This window comes from Hylaeus anthracinus, unplaced genomic scaffold, assembly GCF_026225885.1.
Source record: "Hylaeus anthracinus isolate JK02 unplaced genomic scaffold, UHH_iyHylAnth1.0_haploid 3, whole genome shotgun sequence".
NCBI classification, from domain to species: Eukaryota; Metazoa; Arthropoda; class Insecta; order Hymenoptera; family Colletidae; genus Hylaeus; species Hylaeus anthracinus.
In genome coordinates this window covers 9,603,821-9,625,385 of record NW_026535284.1, presented here as the reverse complement: position 1 = coordinate 9,625,385, position 21,565 = coordinate 9,603,821, and the positions used below count along the sequence as shown (strand labels likewise).

General features: G+C 42.9%; 3 protein-coding genes across 7 annotated transcripts in view; all 3 read right to left on the bottom strand.

The window, feature by feature from the left end:
• Nucleotides 1–8,495, bottom strand: part of LOC128894376 (sodium/calcium exchanger 3) — a 50,058-nt gene extending 41,563 nt beyond the window's left edge. For all 5 annotated transcript variants that reach the window (XR_008461533.1, XR_008461534.1, XR_008461532.1 and 2 more), the window contains exons 1-2: nucleotides 6,188–8,495; nucleotides 737–1,009 (exon numbers count right to left, since the gene is read on the bottom strand). Coding sequence is in view for 2 of the 5 variants with exons in the window: in XM_054156065.1 (XP_054012040.1) it covers nucleotides 737–1,009; nucleotides 6,188–7,527 (1,613 nt within the window). In the remaining 3 variants the exon portion in view is untranslated. The remainder of the gene's footprint in view (nucleotides 1–736; nucleotides 1,010–6,187) is intronic.
• Nucleotides 8,496–11,063: 2,568 nt separating this feature from the next.
• Nucleotides 11,064–16,932, bottom strand: LOC128893758 (chaoptin-like). The gene is made up of 2 exons (XM_054154965.1): nucleotides 15,541–16,932; nucleotides 11,064–12,569 (listed from the first exon to the last, which is right to left on the bottom strand). The coding sequence occupies exons 1-2, from the start codon at nucleotides 16,930–16,932 to the stop codon at nucleotides 11,064–11,066; spliced, it is 2,898 nt and encodes a 965-aa protein (XP_054010940.1).
• A 1,569-nt stretch (nucleotides 16,933–18,501) lies between these two features.
• LOC128893799 (polyribonucleotide nucleotidyltransferase 1, mitochondrial) lies at nucleotides 18,502–21,510 on the bottom strand. The gene is made up of 7 exons (XM_054155034.1): nucleotides 21,346–21,510; nucleotides 20,266–21,177; nucleotides 20,006–20,179; nucleotides 19,742–19,935; nucleotides 19,492–19,652; nucleotides 19,111–19,422; nucleotides 18,502–19,021 (listed from the first exon to the last, which is right to left on the bottom strand). Exons 1-7 carry the CDS (start codon nucleotides 21,495–21,497, stop codon nucleotides 18,623–18,625), a joined length of 2,304 nt encoding a protein of 767 aa, XP_054011009.1. The 5' UTR covers nucleotides 21,498–21,510; the 3' UTR covers nucleotides 18,502–18,622.
• Between the last annotated feature and the right edge of the window lie 55 nt (nucleotides 21,511–21,565).

Genomic DNA, 21,565 nt, shown 5'->3' with positions numbered 1-21,565 from the left:
CCGCGTTTAAACCACAGAGCAATTTATCCGGACCGTGTAGATCTATCCCTGTTCAGTAATGAGTAGCGCTCGCGACCGATAAGCATCGATGGTTCGCCAAGTACAGAACGGTCGTCCACAATGCATCCTGTAATTACGCATCGCTCGAATCAGATTACACCCCGTCGGAGTTCTCAAAACACTGATACGCGAGGGGACTAACGTTGCTCCCCCATCGACGCTACGGTTTAATCCCGCGCTGAAAATCCGATTAAGGCCAAGAATAAATATCCATCCCTCTCTGGTTTCGGATGAGACGGTCGTTGCACCCCCGCCGTCACCATCCACCGTTCCTGAATCGCATGAAAGCGCATCGAGCGCCTCGATGACTATCCATCGACGCGAGGGGGAAGGGGAACCCCCGAATTACCTAATCTGAAGCTCTTTAGTCGCTAAGAAACCAATTAAGTTCGTCGATAAATCCTGGACGGCCACGGTCTTCGTTGAGTCGAAAATCCTTGCCCAAGTTTTGATCACGTCGGGGTTAGGGATGAGACTATCGGAACGCTAACAGATACTCTTCCAAGATATACTACGTTAGGTTGGTAAGAAATTAATATCGGTTTTCGAACATTCGTATGATTTTGGCAATGCTCCGTTGATCGATTAGGCAGAGAATAACATTGAAATGGTAAAACATTACGTGGACGTTACGTAAGAGAGGGTCGAATATTGAAGATAATTTCCGTGGACTCACTCGGTTTGATTGTCTTCGAATGTGAGGGAGCCCTCAGTGTGCAGGTACTGCTTGCCAGGCTTGGCTGTCCCCTCGATGGTGCGATAGGGGACGACCACGCGTCCCCTGGCGCCGCTGTATCTCACCACTCGCAGGGGATACTGTCCCACGCTCTCCACCAGATCGATGTCCCTCTCGGGGAACCCGAACACCCCGCTGTGATCGTCGTCGAGGATCATCACGGTGGCCAGGCTGGGCGACACCAGCATGGCTGGCTGCGAGGCGTTGCTTAGCCTGGAAAGAATTATTCATCACGGTTACTTTCATTTTAATAGCTTTATTACTACAATGCAGAGATTACTTGAGCTACGGGGCATAGAAGATAACATGGCGAGCTTGATGAGAGAGAGAGAGAGAGAGAGAGAGAGAGAGAGAGATTTCCCCGGAGAAAGGTCCACTTGTGATTCGAAATTCTCCAAAGATGAACAAGATAGGCATCATGATCCAACGTGGCCTAATCGGACGTCACCGAATCCGTACGACAAATGCGCACATTTCAGCGCTGCTTAATTGTATTCTCCTCGACCTGGTTCAGTCTGGTCGTCACGTTGGCTAACGATCTTTCGTTATAGAAACAAAGAAATCGGTGCTACTTCATAATTTCCCCCCTTATCGAGCCCTATTCATCTCGTTTATTCGTTTCGCGCCAGACGACCATAATAAACCGCGTATCGCGAGATTGTGGCGATTCAAGGAGAAGCAAACGATCGATGGTACTCAGGCCTGGGTAGATCATTATTTCAAACTGTAAATGGCACAAGGGCTACACTTTATTTCAAATCTTCAAGATATCTATAAAGATAAAGTAGTTTAGTCCTTGTAGCAAATTATAATAGTAGCACTTAGAAATGGTATTTTCCTTCAATGCCGGTCATTTTTAATTAGTAAAAATGTCCAAAATCAAATCTCATCGAGAACGAAATTCCACGCGAAAAGAGTCTGATAAGCTTCCCCCTAATTTTCTTTAATAAAGACACAACTGAATGAATCCTTCCTCCGGCAAGTTCCAACAATTAATAACTCATCGCCAGACACAAAGCCTCGAGCGCAATTTCGTCATCCGCGATTCATCTTCCTTTATCTCGTAGAATCACTCCTTAAAGTATTTACCAGAGGGAAGACAACGCTCTGTGTACACCAGCAGACAAATACTTTGTTCGTGTTTGGACTCTTTCGCGACGCTGCTCTTAAAGACTTCCCTGATCTTGTTTATAAAGCAGAACCAGATTGTTCTACGATATTTCGAGATCCATCTCCTTAACTCGTATTTGTTCGAGCAAATCGATTCATGCGATGATCAAGCGTCTTCGTTTAGGAGAAAACACGAGCAGATGACAGGTTCGTGCAGGAATCCTTATTTCTCTTCGTTTCCAACGCGTCTCCCTTTAATCGAAGAGGAGATAACGCTCTGGATAGCGCTCTACTTTCTTTGCACATCAGCCGGCGACATCCTGCGCTTTTTCGCCCGTAATCCTGTGCAATCGCTTCCAGGATTGTCAGCCCCTATTTTCCCCCAGCGGAGCGGATCGCAGTGAAATACGTTTCAAGGATTTCCTGGATTTCATCGAGACTGACCCTCGTTTAAGGAGCGTAATGGAAAACAGGACGGGATTGGCTTGTATTGGACGGAATATCGTTAACGATTCTCGATGAAGGATGCTCCTTGGGTTGTAGACAGATCGATACAACGATAATTGTTTAGCTTTGGGTGTTTTGGGTGTTCTGCTCGTGGTAGGGGTTCTTAGGAGATTTATTAGAGGGATTCTTTTATCAAGATAGATTCTTCGTGCAAAAAGGGGGCCGAAAAGTCCTCTACTACTTTGCGGTACAAGGCTTCGTTATCTAAATACGAGCACTTCATGTTCACGGACGTGACTCTTGGCGCGCGTTGTTTACGTTACAATCAGCTGATCGCGCTGACCGCGTGCGCATTTACGTCGACTGGTTTGAGCCTCAGAGCATGTTTTATCATTGTACTGGCAGAATGTTCGCAATTCCTCCAACATTCGACTTGGTGGCTATATCGCTAACCACGGTCGAGGGATCAAAAGAGATCCAAGAATTCGTCCAGTTCGTTCCAAATGGCGCGACCAGAGAGATAGTTCGGTAAAGAGCAATTTTGTCGCTCTTAATCCGAGTGGCCGGGGCACTTGTCTCGAGTGCCCGAGACCCGAGAGTGCCGTTGCCATATTCCAGTCCTTATCTTCTTTCGCGGCCAACGTCTCGTGTCAGGTAAGCCCCAGTTCCCATTTCGCGAGGAAACTTGCCCGGATGTTGAATTAATTCGAAGAAAAAATATCAGCTGAAAGTTACGACGTGAGGATCTTTCTTGATCGTCACTTAATAAAAACATTATTTTCGTAATTCCATGAATAAAACATGGGCTCGCGAAAACTAGGAAATTTGTTTTGGTGGAACTTGGAGACACTTTCTCCAAGAGGTGAACAAATTCTGATTCTATTGTATGAATTGCTTTCTGTTGGAGACTAGACAAAGGTTGATCATTAATTTCTTACTGAACAGAGAACCTTGAAAGCCTAGCCTTGATCCATGGACGAAAAGAATTAACGACGACGAAACGACGATTCCTCGAGAGTCTTTCGACCCTGAGACGTTCTCCAAGTGGATCAGCAATTCTCCATGAACGATTAGTTGACGTTAATTGATGTCTCGACGCGCGTCGAAGACGATGGAGCCGCGAACAAGCGGCGTGTCTCTTTGTGCGTCGAGTTCATTCGATAATGAAATTGCGCACGCCCATCCTGCCCCGTTTAATTGAAAGACGAGCTCTCCCCGACGACGATTATCAATTTATTATCGCAGCGAGCTCGTTAAGCGACGAACGCCGCCACGGTCGAGCCCTCAGGAGTACCTCGAATCCGCTTCCTGTTTACGCGGAGGAATTGGGTCGTTTCGACCGCCTCTTCCGCGAACAGAATCGGTTGGGAGGGGACCAGGCAACGCAAGGAAACGATTTATGGGTTTTTACCAAAATCTTGCGAAACTGACGGGTCTGTCGATAGTATCGCGAGGATGCACTTGTGGCATTTTCGGTGTGCTACGCGATAAAATTCCGTCAGCAGAAATTCGTTGGGAAGGAAGCTACCTAACCTGACTTTGTCCCTACAGGCACGTTTCAGACCTTTCTTAATTTAATATTTTTGAGATTAATAAGATGCAACGCCTTGTTTCACTCAAACCAGACCTCTGTACCAGCTTCAAAACGATGTAAGAAGTCTTCCTATCCCCTAAACGTTTGATAACCAGAATAATCGCGTTCCACTCCTCTGCAAATACAACGTTATCGTAACTCCACGCCCTCCAAAGTCTCCAATAATAAATACCCAATCCTTAAGAGAATACTCTGTGGACCAGAAGAATGAAACGGATTCAGAATTGGCGGATTTCGAGTGGACTCGGCCGTTTCGCGTCTCTTTCAGTGTGCATCCACAGCAATCTCGATGCTCTTTACACTGGATGATCGTTAAAACAATGCCGCGTTTCTTTTTATTTATCTCTGTTTCGGATGAAAATTGTTCCCCGACCTCGACCCAGTTCCATCAGCTGCGAGAAAACGCGTTTTACGTCCAAGGTTCAATCCGTTTCGCAAAACGACGAAACGTTTTCTAGTAATTTCCACCTCGTAGCGGATCCGCTCTTTCAATTCCCAGGCTGTTTCCACGCGCAATTTTTCAAGGTCCAACCTATCGTCGGATTGTTCCCTTTTCTTTGCCACCGACGACTATTTTCCCCGCATTTCCCCAGATGAGTACAACCGACAGCCACCGATCCGTGCGATTCGATGCGCTTCTGTCGCGGAATTGAACGTTCGATGGCCAAGGGAACGCTTGGCATTGCAAATTCTCGGAGAATGGGAATCTCTTCGTCTAGGTTACATTTTGGTTTCCATTTTATTGCTTTATTCGGTGAGCTAGGAAGAAGGAAGAGTGTGTAAGTACAGGGAATGTGTGTGTCCACGATAGAAGCTCGGCGAGGTTAATTTATGAATCCACCATTTCATCTGTTTTTAATTCTGCTTTTTATTTTACGAAAAGAAGAAAGGGAGTACAAGTGCCAGGAATATATGCATTGTCTCCACGATGGAAGCTCGGCTAGGTTAATTTATGAATCTCCCATTTCTTCTGTTTCTGTCTCTGTTTTTCTTACGGCTTCGTTCAATAAGAGCTCGACCATCCTAAAGTATGGAAACACTTTTCCAAGAAAATTTAAAGATACATCCTACTCGATCGGAAGTAAAATATGATTGCCTCCAGCAACTCCTCCACTCATCCTCAATTGTCTGACGTCTTCAAGGCTAAATTAACAACGCACTCGCGCGACAATGACCTCCATATCTTACACTTGTCTTCCACGAAGCTCCTACTTTATGCACGCCTATGCATATTCGATGAGACTTGCATACCGCGACTGGCACTGCTGTTCCAACCGAACGTTGCATGGAAGAAAACTTGAAAGACTCCCGAAACTCACGATCAAGATTCCAGACAATTCCCGATACCGTCATCAATTTATTAACACGGCTATATATTTCTCTCTATCAAGAAAAACGTATACAACTACTTGAAAATATTCTTCAAGTTTCCCTGTAAATAAATCTACTCCGTCGTAAAAGAACCCCATGAAAACGAGGCAAGAGCTTATTCCAGAGTTTCATCGTCTAACTTAATTTAACTCAATTCAACGCAAACATGAGATGGGCGATTGGATGCTGCTATATATAAGAAAGCAGTGTCTCGTTCCCGTATTTGCGGACGGAGGTCCGACTCCGGCTAATTACGAGAAACTCCCAACCCGGAGGGACCATGAAAATCAAACGAAGCGTCGTTAACTACCTCGAACAGCTCTGGGAAGGGGATCCTAAGATCCCCGTGGTAGTCGATAGTCCATTCGAAAGCTGTACCCCATTTCGAGAATCATCGTTCAAACATTATCGCGCGCGCTCGATCAGCGGGCACATTGAAATCCGCTCTTAGCTGGCCTTCCTTCCGCCAAAGGGGACGGTTCCGGTGACTGTAATCCATTGGCTTAACCCTATCCTAGCCCTGAAGATGCGAGGTATTACCATTTTGCTGTGAAGAACAATTAAATACTATGGAAGGTGTTGAAACATTATTGAGATTTTCTTGGCTACTCGGAGAAATACTTTCACCAATAAAAAAGCTTGAAGTACTCGAGGACAGGGGGAACAAATTTCAACATTCGAAGAAACAAATTTCCACGGGCTTCATTGCTACAGAACCATCTTCAACACAGCTCAAACTTCCATCAACTTCTGCAAAGGATCTCCATAAGCAAATGCATATCTCATCTCATCGAAATGATAACTTGCAACGTTCCCTCGCATCACAGAAGAAAGTATCCCTATCGATACTCGAAGAAGAAGTATCTCACCTGACGTAAAAGTGCTCGTCTTCCTCAAACAGTTCGTCGTCGATGACAGACAGCTTGATGGTCTTCTTGGTCTCGCCCGGATCGAAGGTCAGAGTTCCCTTCGCGCTGATGTAATCCGAGCCAGCTTCCGCGGAGCCATCTTCGGTGCAGTAGTCCACGGAGCAAGGTTTGGCGAGGTCACCACCAGCCCTGGTCACTCCCACCTCGAATGTTCCCACGTTCTCCATCACGGTGTAGTGTCCAGGCTCGAAGAAGATCCTCATGGCGTTTACGTTCTCGATGTCGATGCTCTCCGCCTCCTGCCTTTGTAACTCGGCCTTGACCTCGCTCAGGTCGCTCTGTGCCCTTTCGCTGATCTTCTTGCTGAGATTCCCAGCACCCACCATCTTCCTGGTGGCTTGGACCCTGTAGAAGGCCCTGCTTTTTGGACCTTTGCCAAGTACCTCCTCATGGGCCATCACCTCGAGCTGTTCCAACGGCAACGTCGGGTATTTCTTCCTCAGTTCTCGCAGAGTGTTGATGTAATCCCTTCTGGTCTGCTCGAACTCCTTCGCCTCGGGCGTGTCCGCGTCCATCATGCTGTGGAAGCTGTCCTGTTGCGGCTTGATGTCTAGCTCCACCCCGCCGTCGGAGTCTCCAGCCTCCGCGTGAACGATCACACCTCTCTTGTTCATTCTGTATCCCTTGTGGAGGTACTTGTAGATCAGCAACCGCCGATCGGCGACGTAGGCTGTGAGCACGGTGGCTGGGAAGAAGGAGAAGGTCAACACACCCTCCCAAACGTCGAGAACACCTGGACTGGACACCGCCAGGATCACGTAGAGCCAGACGTACGCGAAGATGCTCCACGTCGCGGTGACGAAGAAGACCCTCAGGTGCTTGATCTTTCTCGTCTCGCCGTTCGGTATCACGAACACGCATAGCGCGATGATGACGAAGAGATTGTACGCGGCGGAGCCAACGATCGTGCCAGGTCCCAGTTCGCCCGCTTGGAAGTTCTTCGCCCAGATCTCGATGATCGACAGCAGGATCTCTGGCGCGCTGCTGCCCAACGCCATCAAGGTCAGATTGGCCACCGTCTCGTTCCACACTCTCACCACGACGATCTGCGGCTCCTTGCCCTGACGACGCACCACCAGCTCCTTCTCCTTGGACGTGATCACCTCGATCGCCGCCATGAAACGATCGCTGATGATCGACACGCCGATGAACAGGTACAGCAACAGCAGGAAGTAGACTATCCCGCGGAAGACGATGTCGGAGAGATCGAGGTTCTCCTCCGGATACCACATAGGCACCACCAGGCCAGGTTCGCAACGGACAGAGTAGTTCCCTGACATCTTTTCCTCGTTTACGGATTCGCGAGGCGTTCGATCCAACAGGAACAAGAGGACGGCGAGGCGACGGATGAACTTCGCGACAGCCGATCTGCGTTTACACCCCCCCTCACAACCCCCTGCCGCGACACACCGGTTTAGCGAGGAATCTAGAGGTTCCCCGCGCTAAAGCACACGCGTCCTCGTGATTCGAACACGTAGCCAGCTACCTGCGTCTTCCATCCGCGTCAAGGTCTCAGCTAGCGTTTCCCCATCGGTACCCAACCGGACGTGGTTTCTCCCTGTTAGGTGTCCTCGTTTCTGCACGCGCACTTGCCTATGGGTACAGCCCCCTTCTCGAATTTCACACTCTCTCGCACGCCCTTTATCGCGCCCGAGTCGCACACTCTCCCCCTCGTTCTCGCTCTCTCGGTCTCCACCTCTGTTCACGGTGCGGCGTATTCTGCCCCTTATCCTGGGGATATATATCTTTCGTGATAATCCCTCTCCGTTCGTCTCGCTCCGTTTCCCTTATTCTCGGTGTGTTCGGTCGCCGCCTGAGCGCGGGGATTCAGAACGGTATATACGGAAACCGAACGGAGTAACCGAAGAGACCGACAGCTGTCGATGAACCGGCCACGCGTCACCCTGACGAGCCCCGCGACATCGGTGTGGCTCGTTGGAATCGGGCTACCGGGTGACGTTGCCGATGCCACCGCGATTTCGAGCTCCCATCACGAGGAGGACCCCTTCGACCACGGAGCTACAGAACCGTACCGGGCCGTGTTCGAACGAACACTGAAAGAGGAGAGAGAGATAGCCTGGCGGGAGGTGGTCGCGAGTCTCGAGCTGGCTAGACGCGAAAGACCTAGGCTCCCTCTGTCCTCTTCTGGCAGCGGTAGCCGCCTGATTCCCGACCCCCTTTGCGTCCTCCGTCCTCGTACGCTACCCCCGTTGCCGTTTTCCTTCTCTTCCAGCTCGCCTCCGCCTTCGACGCGTCCTTATCGGTACCGCGATGCCGCGACTCCGATCGCGATATACCCTTTTTTTCACGGCGAATCTTCCTCGCTCCCAGTGTTTCGCACCCCGTCCTCCTCTATCTTCGGGGTATCCCCGTCGTTCGTCTCTCTCGTTCTCCTTCTCTCTTCTCGAGCATCCCTGCCAACGCGACGGGCTGCAGGAAGCGCATGCGTTCCCACCTACTCGTCCACCCTCTTCCTCCACCCCAACCGACACCCCTGATCGGCAGGGGTGAGCTTCCCACCCCTATATATCTTTCGGTTCTCTAGGCGGCTCGGTCAACCTAGGCCAGATCCAACTGGATGGGAGCCGCGCTTTTCTCCGGCTGCACGCTTTGCATCTTTCTTCTTCTTCGGCTGGTCGGTGGCGAGGGAGGGTCGAGGGATGGCGGTCTGAACTGTGACGAGGCTCTTAGGGGTGCGTATAGTAACTCGAGTAACACGGATAAGCCGCCCCTGGAGAGGGGTGTGGCTATGCTCGACAGTCTGCGATTTTCTTGGGTGCTTTGTCGGTTTTACTTTCGGTCGGACGCGGAGAATGGACCCGGTGAGAGGGGGGTGTTTTGAACACGTTGACTGACAGACCAATGATCGTCAAAATTCCTGCTAGGCTAAAAGTTTTTTTCTAATACAATTAGAAAGAATTGTATTCTATTAGTGGTTTCTATAGTATTAACACAATGTGGAATCTATTTTCAAGATCTTCGAGTAAAAAGGCATCGAAAAGTTCCCTACTATTTTACAGTTCAAATCTTCGTTCCCTTAGAACGAGGAATTAAAATTTATCGATGCATCTCTCGACGCGTTCTATTTCGAGTTTCAGTCAGCTGATCGCACGCCCGCGCGATACGCGTGGCTCTCGGACGCTGAAACTTCAATCGCATAAATTCCAATGCCTTAAACCTTATATCTGAAAATGGGAAAGGACTTTCTTAATCCCACGCGCATCGATCATCAGTAATCGACACGAAGTTGTCAATCTAAATACAAACAAGTTAAATGAAACGGTATCCTTGAAATTAGAGTTACTTGTAAAGGCACGTAACAGTTTCCAAGTAATTTTCCCGTATCAGACACACGTGACCTGATTTCTCACCGGAATCGAAGAATGTTCTTGCAACGCGATGCACAAAGAAATGTATAACTTTATTTGAACCAACCGAGCGTTTCTTACGCGGCCCCGTGTAAAAAGTGAACGAGTTGACTCGAGCCAGTTTCCACGTTTTGCCAGCGTGGCAGCCAACTCTCTGGAGGAATAGCGTTGGCGGTATTTTTTGTTTCACCGCGAGGAAGATAAAAATAGAGGAGGATCCCTTTCAAAGGGAAAACTTTAGGTATCGTTCTGAAGCTTGCGTTTTCTTCAGGAATGGGGAAAAGACGCTGGATCGTTGATGTCCCCCGTCAAACGAACACCTAAGTGAAAAACATTCCTTTCGTTTTTGCTGACCCTCCTTTCCGCTCGAGGACCATGGGGAGGGTTCTGGGATAGTCATAATGTATCCCTCCACAGCTGACAAAGGACACTCAAGGACAATAGTCCTGTCCGTTGAGGGTGCGCGTGACAAATTCAGAAACAAGAAGACGCTAAACTCATTCACCCATCCCGCCTACACTCCCTTGTATCAGTGTCGCATGCAGGAATTCGATAAAAGGTTAAGAGGAAACATTGACGGACATGATAGTTTTCGATACTTCAAAAACATATTTTTCTACTCGTGAAATATTGTTTTAAACTGAAGCAAAATGCTCTTTGTATCAGGAAAACCAAAAGCCACCCTAGCATCTCGTTTCCCCTTTGCGCTGCGCGTTCGCGATTAGATTGCCATCTAGAAACGCAAAGCGCAAGCTTTTCGAAATATCTCCACCCGCATCGCTAACTTCGTTTTCTAGAAAATAGTAGATGGTAAACATTTTATTTTACATTGAATATAAAATATTTCGTTTGTTGATCGAAGAAGTAAGCTAAATCGTTTAAATATTTCGATATTAACACAGTGGAACTAAATGGCATTTATTTTTCATAATGACATTTAAACAATGTTACAATATACATATTTCGTGGTCATTTTAAACAAATTAGTGTTTCTAATGACATCTTAATCGATACAGGGTTATTATATTGATTAGTAAAGCTATTCGTCGATCGCTTCCGATTCGTCTCAAACGATGTTCGTTTACTTTTCCTCGACGGAAGTTGGATTCGCATTTTCTTGAAGCATTCTGAAAGTCAAACAAAGAAGATGCTACGAGTAGGTATCATATAAAAAAAGTAAATTAATTATTACATTGGTGCAAAAGTAATTCCCTCTTTCATCTATTTGATTTTAAAATCCCATAACTCAATCCAGAATAAACCATCTATAAATAAAAACAAAAACACACATACACACAACATTAATTATAAAGGCAAAATCTCCATCAGTAAATGACACAAAACATAAACAATAAAAAGGAGTAGATTACTTTTGCACCAATTAAATAATACAACAATATGTTCCTGCGTATATTCAAGCTCAACATACCTATTCAGACCATTCGTCATTACTCGTCATCCTTCCCGCAATCCTTCTTGCAATCACCCTGATCATTCTCATCATCCTCCTCGTTCTTTTTCGACGGGTCGTTAATATATATAACAAGGTTCGGCAGATTATCTGGCAAAAGAGCAGCAAGGCTGATGTGGGACAAGGGGTTTCTCTGGAGGTGCAGCTCTTCTAGACTGTACGACTTCACGTGGCGCAGGTCGTCGATCTTGACGATGTCGTTGTCACGCAGTAAAAACACCTTAAGATATCTCGTGTTATTGATCAGGTGCGCTGGAAGATCGAGAAGCGAATTGCTGGAGAGATCCAGCATCCTCAAGTACGAGAACTTAGTGAACGACCTACTGTCCACGTTGGAGATGTAATTATTAGCCAGAAGAAGGGTCTCCAAGCGCGGCATGGTACGATTGAAGCTGTCGTTCCCGATGTCGAGGATGTGGTTGCCAGACAGGTCCAGCAGCTTCAGGCTATTCAACGAGTTCACGTTTGGCATATATGTCAACTGGTTGTGGCTCACCAAGAGCTTCTCCAGGTATGCCAATTCATCAAAGAGGCGACTGGGGAGCGTTTTCAGTCGATTATGCGACAGGTCCAAGACTTTGAGATGCTTGGTGTCCTCGAAGGCGTTCTCAGTAATCTCGGTGATCCTGTTTCGCGACGCGTTCAGCTTGGACATCTTCAACGCATTCTTCAACGACAGGGACGAGTCACCAAGCTTCTCTAACTTGTTCCCACTGACAGTAAGCACCTCGAGGCCGTTCGCCATGCCAATTCCAACGCTCGTCAGGAGATTGTCGTTCAAGTTTAGCTCGATCAAGTACTCTGGTAATTCTTCGAGGAAGTCCGACGAGTTGATGGCGTTGCCGGAAAGGCGAAGACGCGTCAAACTCGGCGCGAACGTCTTCAAGTTGACTGTCAGACGCGAGATTCCGCATCTACTCAGAGAAAGTTCCCGTAGTCTTAATAGTGGATGGAAGATGTGATCCAAGGTTGCTTCCGTCTCGCGGCGCTTGTTGCCATCAAGAATTAAGGTTCTTAAGGACGACAGCTTGTTGAACCATAACAATCGAGACGTGGAGATGTTGTTGCCTGTCAGGTTCAACAGCTCCAGATTGGGGAGGAAGTCGAATGCGCCTGCCGAGATCTCTGTGATGTCGTTATCGTCTAGGTGCAGCTCTGTAACCTTGTCGCTGTTGATGAAACCATCGTTGACTCTCTTCAAGCCTGTGCGGGTTAACTTCAGTATCACTGGTGAATTCTCGCAGGTTTCTGTTGGGACGTCTGTAGAATTTTGTCGTCTATAGGGAGGTGGTTGTTCATAGAAAGATGCTTGTCCATAGGAAGGTGGTTGTCCATAGGAAGATGGTTGCTGCCAGTTTATGGGAGGTTGTGGTGTACTTTTGCTAATGTGTGGCTTCTTAGCCTGGAAGTCAAAGTTGAAGCCATGAACAGAGATCGACTGCAAACCGAGAAGGAGTACAATCTTCCAGAGTTCGATTGCCATCTGTAAACAGGGTGAGAATGAGTCGATAAAGAATTGAGTTGTTGTGGTCTGAGAATATTAAAAATATTTTTAATAGAAGATCGATCCATTACGATGGAAAATTAAAAATTGAAGTTCGGATCTATAACGGTTCCCGAGACAAAAATTCATTTTCAAAGTAAAATCAAAAAATTTGGTATTAAAGTTGCTAGAGTAGTGCCAATTTTGAGAGGGTGTATTTCTTAAACAATTCCAAAAATAGGGAAATGATGACTTAAACCTCCACTATTATTGCGCGGACTACGATATACTTCAATTTGAACGGAATCCATAGAAAAATAATCGATTTTCTCGGAGTTTTAACCCGCCACTTTACACTTTACGCTTCACACTTTGCGGAAAAACGGGGGAAACATAAACAATATCGAGCGATCACGAAGTTACTTACGTTTTGAGATCGCGATGGAAACACAGTGCGCACAACCCTTCTGGTTCGACACGTTTAAACGACTTGGCGCTTTCTGTCCCGATGTGCATAATGTAGCTACTTATAGCGTAGCGATAATTCGCAGGTAATTCAACGCCATGTCGGCATCAGGACCGTAGCCATTCGTTGAACGCGTTTCTTCATCCTGAATTCCAAAGATCATGAAAAATATTAGTACCAATTATTTCTAGAACGATTGACATGTTACGCACTCCCTAGATACTGAGCCGAATATGTAAGGAAATAATTCAGATAATAACTTGAAATTCGTAGGGCTTGTTCCTATTACTATAAGTAATAACTCTATCAAATTTCAAATCGTTTCGTCGATTTTTATCGGAGTTATAAAGAAAGAAGTAACCGATTGAAAACAATCCATGTATTCCATTTAAACTTTTCGAACGTTTTGTACATGTGTTATTTGCAAGATATTCAGGGGTTGCGTAACATATATTTCAGAAATCATTGAGATGAGACCATAAGAACCAGAGTAACCTATCTACAAAATTATGGTATCGAGTTGTAAAGAGAAATTGGGCCTATTTGCCAAAAATTCGTTACTGTTCTATGCTGCCATTTGTTAATGATTAAGGAAATTATAAACATGCGTCACTTTGGTTTTATAAAACATCAGCTATGCGCTTTAGGCCATAACTCGATTTTAGAAAAAATGTTACTTAGGCCACTCTGGTTCTCAAGGCCTCAAATAAGGACCACCCATACACGTCGCGAACGGAAGACACAGGGTGAAAGTCCAATCGCGTCCGTCCCTTGGCCAAAATAGTTACTGAGTTCGAGTTTGTGCATCATTCTTGAAAGACTATCTCTCGCTGGGCTCAGGTTTACACGAGCATATCGTTCTGGAATGCTTAGTAAGAATAATCAAGGCACAGGGGTCTCTCCGACTTCGAAACAATACGCGATATTTATTTTGACGCTGACGTTAGTTAGTTAGTTTACGGAGACTTCCGATCAGATTTATATTACCAATCGATTTACTAAAATTAATTAGTAGGCTTGAACAAGAATGAATTTGAATGGATTTCATAAACGTAGCGTTAATGGCGGTCTAACCGTTTGACGACATGATTAAAAATATTTTACTTAACACATTTTTATTCTTACAAATTATTTAAGAATATGCGTATAAATGAAATGGGAAGGGAATGTAAACAAGATGTCTTGATTATCCTCCAGGACATAGGCAACACATATTCCACTATGGTTTTTATTATAATAGAAACCAGTAGGCACTTAACAAATTAATTTTTAATTTGTGGTGAGCAGTAGTAACCAGGTGCTTTGAAAGGGTTAAACGAAAAGGATTTTTAATTTTGAAGTTCAGAGCGAGTAACACACGTGACCGCGCTCTGCGAGGAATTGTGTTTGTTAGGAAATAGGGGCGAAACAATTTAATCAATTTCAGCGTGTCGGTTCGCTTCGATGAGGAAATTTAATTTATTTAATTGACTTTCTCTGCTACCTTGACGATAGCACCTTACGATCTATTCGCAGATTTCGATAAGTAGCTCGCAGAAAATATTGAAATGCGTGCGACAAGTTTCACGCTCTTCGCGGTTGGCGATCACTGCAATTATCTGCGAAACCATTCTCTGGAACCATTGTTCGGACAAGAAAGTTTCTCGGAACGGATCAACGTTTCATTGATTAAATTCGAACATTAATCGCCTGGATGGCTACGTCTCGCCGCGGATGACGATAAGGGCCGGAAATTAGATGACAAGTACCAATGCGGACTGATCTTATTGTCGCGAGCACTGTCCGAAACCGGTACGATTGCACGAAAAGAATTTTTAATTTCTATTCTCTCCGAATATGGCCACAATATTTCAGATTCACTTGTACGATATATTCGGTATCTTCGTTAAATTCTTATTAAAATTTTATCTTATAATTATAACTTTTCGTATAGAAATTCTTATTAAAATTCTTATTCTATCCTATTTCTTGTTTATTAGAAGATGTGTTCTAAAAATTAAGAGTACAAATTCACATCTGCTCGGTTCGGTGATAGCCCTTCGTATTAAAAACCAGAGTTGAAATTTTACCGAATTCTGCAGAAAATATGTGCGTTATCGGAATTGCGTAATTATATCCGATGAAGTCGTTGCAAGTTTCGAGTAACGTTCCTTGCTGTCTCTATCGAGTCTTCGGTTAATTATCTGAAATAGTCGATAAATAATTGTTACGAATAGAGGAAGGAAAATGAAATTTTAATGCCAGGACACGATTGTACGGTCTTTATTCATAATACGTGTACACAATAATGCGTATAAAGGGATATATTCTCAATCTTATTAGTAAATTGAATAACAGAGTCTAATAGAGTCTACGATTGCATCTCTAGTCGTTAAGATAAATAGGGATTGATATTACATATTATTATTCCTGAAGAATGTCAGCATTTTATAAACGCTTTAGGAACCTAACTGAATTTTCACGAATTTTTACAATAATTAATACTAGAAAATCCTTCGATTATACTGTCTCTTTATTTGACAGAACGTATACTGTACACTGATCGGGAATAATCGCAAGGGAACCGTGATCGATAGACTTGATCGGATTTCCCGCTATGTGAAATTCTCTTAAATTCAATAACGGTCTTAGCATCATATACTCGATGCTAGCGAACTGATTCTCATTCAAATTTAGATATCTTAACACAACTAAATTTGTTTGCCACTCCTGAGGCAAATATTTTAGTTGGTTCTCTGCAAGGTCCAACGCTTCTAGTTGGACGAGGTTCGCGAATGCTTCATTCTCGATTTCGATTATTTTATTGCCTCTTAAATTAAGCTTCTTCAACGATTTCGGCATAGTTAGTTTTGGAACCCTTTCGATGAAATTGTAACTTAATGAAATACTATTCAGTCTGTTCAAATGATTAATATCTGGGATGGTCGTTAAGTGGTTATGAGTCAACGACAAATGCTGCAACATACTGTGCGATTTAAAATTATAATTTTTGAGCTGAAGGTGATTATGGGACAAATCCAATGTAGTTACATCCTCAGAGTACCATGAAAGTACACGATCCAACCTTTCGTCAGTCATGTTACAATTTGAGAGCGATAACTTATTTAAGCTGAGTTTAATCAACTTCGAATTAACAGGAAAATCAAGATCATAGGGGTCGATGATACGGACGATATCCAAAGGATTGCCATCGAGATACAATTCTTCGATAGGACTTAAACCGTAGAAAGTCAATTCACGAAGTTTGTTTCTTTCCAGGTGAAGGCTTTTTAAATGTTTTGGAAGTATTGAGAAAATGTCTTCGCGTATGTACTGAAGATCATTATCCGCGAGGTATAAATTTGATAGTACTGGAAATGATTTATTGAAATACGGTATAAAGTATTCGAAATCGACTCCACTTAAATGGAGACTCTCCAAGCTTGGGAAAAACGAGCCCTGCTTGTTGGATACCCTCGAACGCGGGTCGTAGTAACTGTTACCTGCTAGACTCCCCCAGAAGCTAGGTGATCTAAATGATTTCTGGTGATCCAGAATCAACGTCTTTAAACGATCATGCTTAAAGCCAAACATTTTACCGTACGGAATTCTGTTTCGTGCAAGATTTAAACATTGCAAGTTTGGAGTGTCGTCCAATAGTTCTGTTGAAATATCCGATATTTGGTTGTTGTCCATAGAAATAGATGTTATAGCGTGACTTCTAACAACATGCTTCGGGATTTCTTTCAATTCGAGATTGGATAAGTTGACGCTTTCCTCGTCGTCACACGTTTCTTTCTTTTTATGATTAAAAAATGTGTCCTCGATGCCCGCGTCGACTACGGCGTCCCAGGAGATCGTCTGGGCGAGCAAGCACCGAATGCTAATCGAGATAATTAATAAATGTACCAGCGTCATGTTTGTTCACCTGAAAAGAAAAGAGCAAAGTCATGGTTAAGTTTCTAAGGTGTAATCGTTACGGATTCTTACAGATTTCAACATTTTTCGCGTAAAACAGTAGAATGAATTCATTGGCAGATGTCAAACCTTGAATGTTACCTTCTAAAATATCGATTACTCGTATAAATTCGACTCGAAGGAGAGAAGTGATCGATCCACTGTTATGTTTCTGAGCAGGAATCTTACGAATGAACTGGCGTGCATCCTTGTGATCACTTAAATACAGTTAGAGGTGAACGAAGTTCACAGGTCAATTGCGATAGCGCGCATATACTGATAAGATTTAAAAAGAAACGCTGACCACGTCGATATTCCATACAGATATAGTACATCATCAATCGCGTCGACTTTTGCTTGAAAATAGGAGTCTGTAATTAATTCATGAACCGACTTCTTAACGTTTTTCGAGACGAAGGAGTCGCAACAAAGTTAGCTTTGTTCCCAAATGACCGCTGTGTTTTAATGAAGCAGCTCCACGAAGCACTCTACATCATCCATTATCGAATGTGCATATCAAGACTGAGGAAAACTATTTAACACGATAATGAGAACTAGCTCAAACGTTTTTGAGGCGTATCAATTCAAGAGCTTATTTCTTAATCGTCTCAAATTAATATTTTTGGAAAAATTTGAATTATACGCAACCATTTTCAATGCACCTTAAATGCATAACAGTATTATTTTCAACATGTTTTACATCCAAGATTTATATTAAAGAAAATGTCATTTTCTTCGATTGTTGCCCTTTATACAGATATCCATTTTACGCTTCATGATGTATGATTATTTCTTATCTCTTCGGATTGTTTAATCCTCTCACGTACGTCCGTTGGATTCTTTTTGCGAATTAGATTCCTCCTTGTTGACTGAACTACGCTTGTAACTCAATTCCTGCGACCGATATTCGATATTATCTTTAATGTGCATCCAGAGTCTCTGCAGAAAAAAAAACTGAATATGCAATGACACGTTCAAAACGTTAATCCACATAGGAGTTGATCTTCGAAGTTCTTACGCCTTCGTTTATCCATTCAAAAATACTTTCGCAAGCGTGGTCGTAAGCTCTCTCAAATATCATCGAGGTAACGACGATACCAAAAACGAAGGTGGATGTCCGTTTGAAAACATAGCGGTAGAGAAAACGCGCAGCCATTTTCGATAAGACTTTGAATCAAAATTAATCCAAATTGTACCGTCTATCGCCTTCGATATAACTCGAAACGAGACGCGAGCTATGCCTGATCGTTAAATGTTTATTGTAGGTATGCCTACGTAACTTCGATGTTCATATTGATAACAATTTAGTTGTGGTGAAAGGTAAAATCAGGGACACTTCTGACTGGTTTTGTAGACGATATATTTAATAATTTGTAGAAAAAACATTATTTACAATACTTCGTAATCGTTGGGAACAAAGACAACTAAATATTTTAAGCACATTTATTTCGACACATCTATCTGACATTAAATGCTTTCAATCTAAGATCAAAAGAATTTTTACTTTACTGATTCAACTCTGTGCTTAGAATATTATCGTTTTCATTGCAATTACAATTAATCTGTTGTCAAAGAATAAACTGATTACATCATTTTCGAAGGAATAATACATTATCATACATTGCTTCAAGGTATAGAAAAATATAAAGAATTAGACGTTACTTTCTTCGGCGGTAATCAAATCTCGCGTAGTGCTAACCGGTTCTTGCAACACTTTACGCGATAACCTAATTTGTCCATTCACCGGATCCCGTCCAAAATATTTCACTTCTATCTCTTGCCCGACTGCCAATCCAAGCGCGCTAGGATGATGGATTTTACGTCGATCTAATTGCGAATTAGGTAATAATGTTGGAACCATGTTAGGATATAATGTAACCATAACTCCGAATTCACGAATTTCCGTTATTTTCGCCGTGTAAATATCGCCAAACGTTAACGTTGGTTCCGACTCTTCCGTCAAAAGTTTACTTATCATTTCTTTGGCATCGTCCATTGCGCTTTGATTAGGCGCAAATATGGAATACGTATTATCGTTTTGCCAATGTATCTATAAATGAGAATAGTAATAGTAAAAATAATTCAATTGTCGTACCAAACATATATATATTCGAACATGTGGCTTCTCTTTAAACATACATTAACTCCAGTTTCGACAAAGATTTTTTTCAAATTTGATCCTCCTATTCCAAGAAACTTTGCTCTTTGATGAATAGGGACTTCCATTGTTTCGAGTACCGGTTTATTATTCGTTTTATCCTCTGCTGGAGTTGATATTACGTTGTTCATGATAGTAAGAATTTGAGACTTTGCTTTGTTTGCTCGATAAAGACTCTCCATTACTATCTTCAAAGGTATGCCTGGTACTTTTACATCAGCTTGTACAGCAGTGTATCCTTTCTTTGTACCAGCTATTTTGAAATCCATATCTCCAAGATAATCTTCTATGCCCTATTATACAGAAATGCGGAAATTAATTTCTTTCGCGTTGCACTTAAATTTCAATGAAGATGTAATTACCAATATATCCGTTAATATCTTGTAATCTTCTATTTGCTGTGTATTTTGATTCATTTTACATATTAATCCAATAGCTACACCCGCAACTGGAGCCGATATCGGCACACCTGCGTCCATCAGTGCCATACTGCCACCACATACGGTAGCCATAGACGAAGAACCTTTTAAATGTTAGAAAATATTTTTATTTGTACCATTATTTCAACTTTTGCAAATAATAATTCACTTCTTAAATCTGCAGAAGACTCACCATTTGACTGTAATACTTCGCTTGTAAGTCTTATAGCAAATGGATAATTGTGTGGTATAACTGCTTTCAATGCCTTCTCTGCTAATGCTCCATGACCAATTTCTCGACGAGCGAAACCAGTCACTCTACCTGTCTCATTAGTTGCATACGGAGGAAACTCATAGTGTAGAAAAAAATTCTTTTCTTTTATCCCACTGTAAATTTGTAAAAAGAAATGTTCAAATGTACTAAACAAATATCGTAGAGAATTGGTACACAGAATACCTAGCTATCATTGAAACAGTATCCATTTTAAGAGCATTTTCTATGGAATCAAGAGTTACAGTGCATAAAACTTGAGTTTGACCCCTTTGGAAGAAAGCAGAACCATGGAGTGGTTCAAATAAATTCACTTGACACTTTATGTCTCTCAATTCTTCCATCTTGCGACCGTCGCATCTGAAATGATTCGTCTACTTATATTTGATATCTACATAATTATCATAACATTAATACTTATTTTACCGCTAATACACACAAACTACCTTGTCTGATTGTCGAATACTAAAGACCTGAAAGTTTCTTTAACAAGTTCATTGAAAGCTTGTGTAGCATTTTCAGCAGCTTCTGGATTATTGTTCACCAAATTATTTAACATTTTGGTTCTCAAATTTATAATAGCATTGTCTCGTGAAATTTTATCATGACTATAACATGTAAAAATATTAAGTATCTCGTGTTTTGAAAATTCCCTTACAGTATTTATCATATCGTTCGGTATTTCTGTTTCCGCTGTTACTTTTATTTTAGGTTTCCCAATTCTCTTTTGTAAATCAGTTATAGACTGTATAATTATCTGGCACTCTTTGGTAGCTACTCGTATTGCTTTACGAAGATCTTGGTCTAAGATATCATTAGCTGATCCTTCTAACATAACAACAAGATTTCTAGATGTACAGGCCACAACAAGATTTAATGTACTATACTGTAGTTGGCGTCTTGTAGGATTAATTACACATTCTTGCTCTATGAACCCAACCCTTACAGCCCCTATAGGTCCATTCCATGGAACATCCGAGATGCTCAATGTTGCAGAAGCAGCATTAATAGACAATACATCTGGTTCGTGTAATCCGTCGACAGCCAACAAATTACATATCAGTTGAGTTTCATGAGAATATCCTTGTTCAAATAGAGGACGTACAGATCTGTCTATTATTCTGCTTATGAGAATCTCAGTCTCTGAGAATCCCAGTTCTCGACGAAAAAAATTTGTTGGTATACGGCCTATTGCAGAAGCTTTTTGCCGATAATCCACGGTTAGAGGAACTATAGAACTCTTTGATGCTACATCTTGTCTCACTAGAGTGCTCATAACTGATGTATTACCACATGTGGCAATAACATTTCCACTTGCAAATAGTGCATATTTCCCAGTTGATAGTGTCATCTTTTCCCTAAATGAATACATCGAATAGATAGAATGAATAATAAAAAAACAGAGACAAAAATTTTCATTAAAGCAGTCACGAATATGTGCTACTGTTTGTATCGTAATTTATACGCGCTAGAAATGAGATAATATGTTTCTAATGTTAAGGTTAAAACGCACGTGATAGTCTTACCCATTAGAAAAGTGTACTTCTGCCGAATGCTCTGTAAATTGAGTCGAACTGAATCTAATACACAATCTATTTCCATTTTTGCAGCGATTCGTGGAACGTAGACAAATTAAATTTCTGGTATTTAACAATCCGGTGCGCATAAATAATACCATCTTCGCATTATACAGAATTTGATTTCAATGTCTACAGGTGGCCATCGTTCACGACTGAAAAGTCCTAT

What these genes read in the sequence shown, in the direction of transcription:
- LOC128893758 (XM_054154965.1), bottom strand. Translation starts at nt 16,932, where the DNA reads ATGACGCTGGTACATTTATTAATTATCTCGATTAGCATTCGGTGCTTG. An exon ending in TTCTGTCAAATAAAGAGACA is followed by an intron (nt 12,570 to 15,540) that starts GTATAATCGAAG and finishes CCCTGTTTACAG; the next exon opens with ATGGCAATCGAACTCTGGAA.
- LOC128893799 (XM_054155034.1), bottom strand. Translation starts at nt 21,497, where the DNA reads ATGGTATTATTTATGCGCACCGGATTGTTAAATACCAGAAATTTAATT. An exon ending in GAAGTACACTTTTCTAATGG is followed by an intron (nt 21,178 to 21,345) that starts GTAAGACTATCA and finishes GTATTCATTTAG; the next exon opens with GGAAAAGATGACACTATCAA. An exon ending in AGATATTAACGGATATATTG is followed by an intron (nt 19,423 to 19,491) that starts GTAATTACATCT and finishes TCTGTATAATAG; the next exon opens with GGCATAGAAGATTATCTTGG.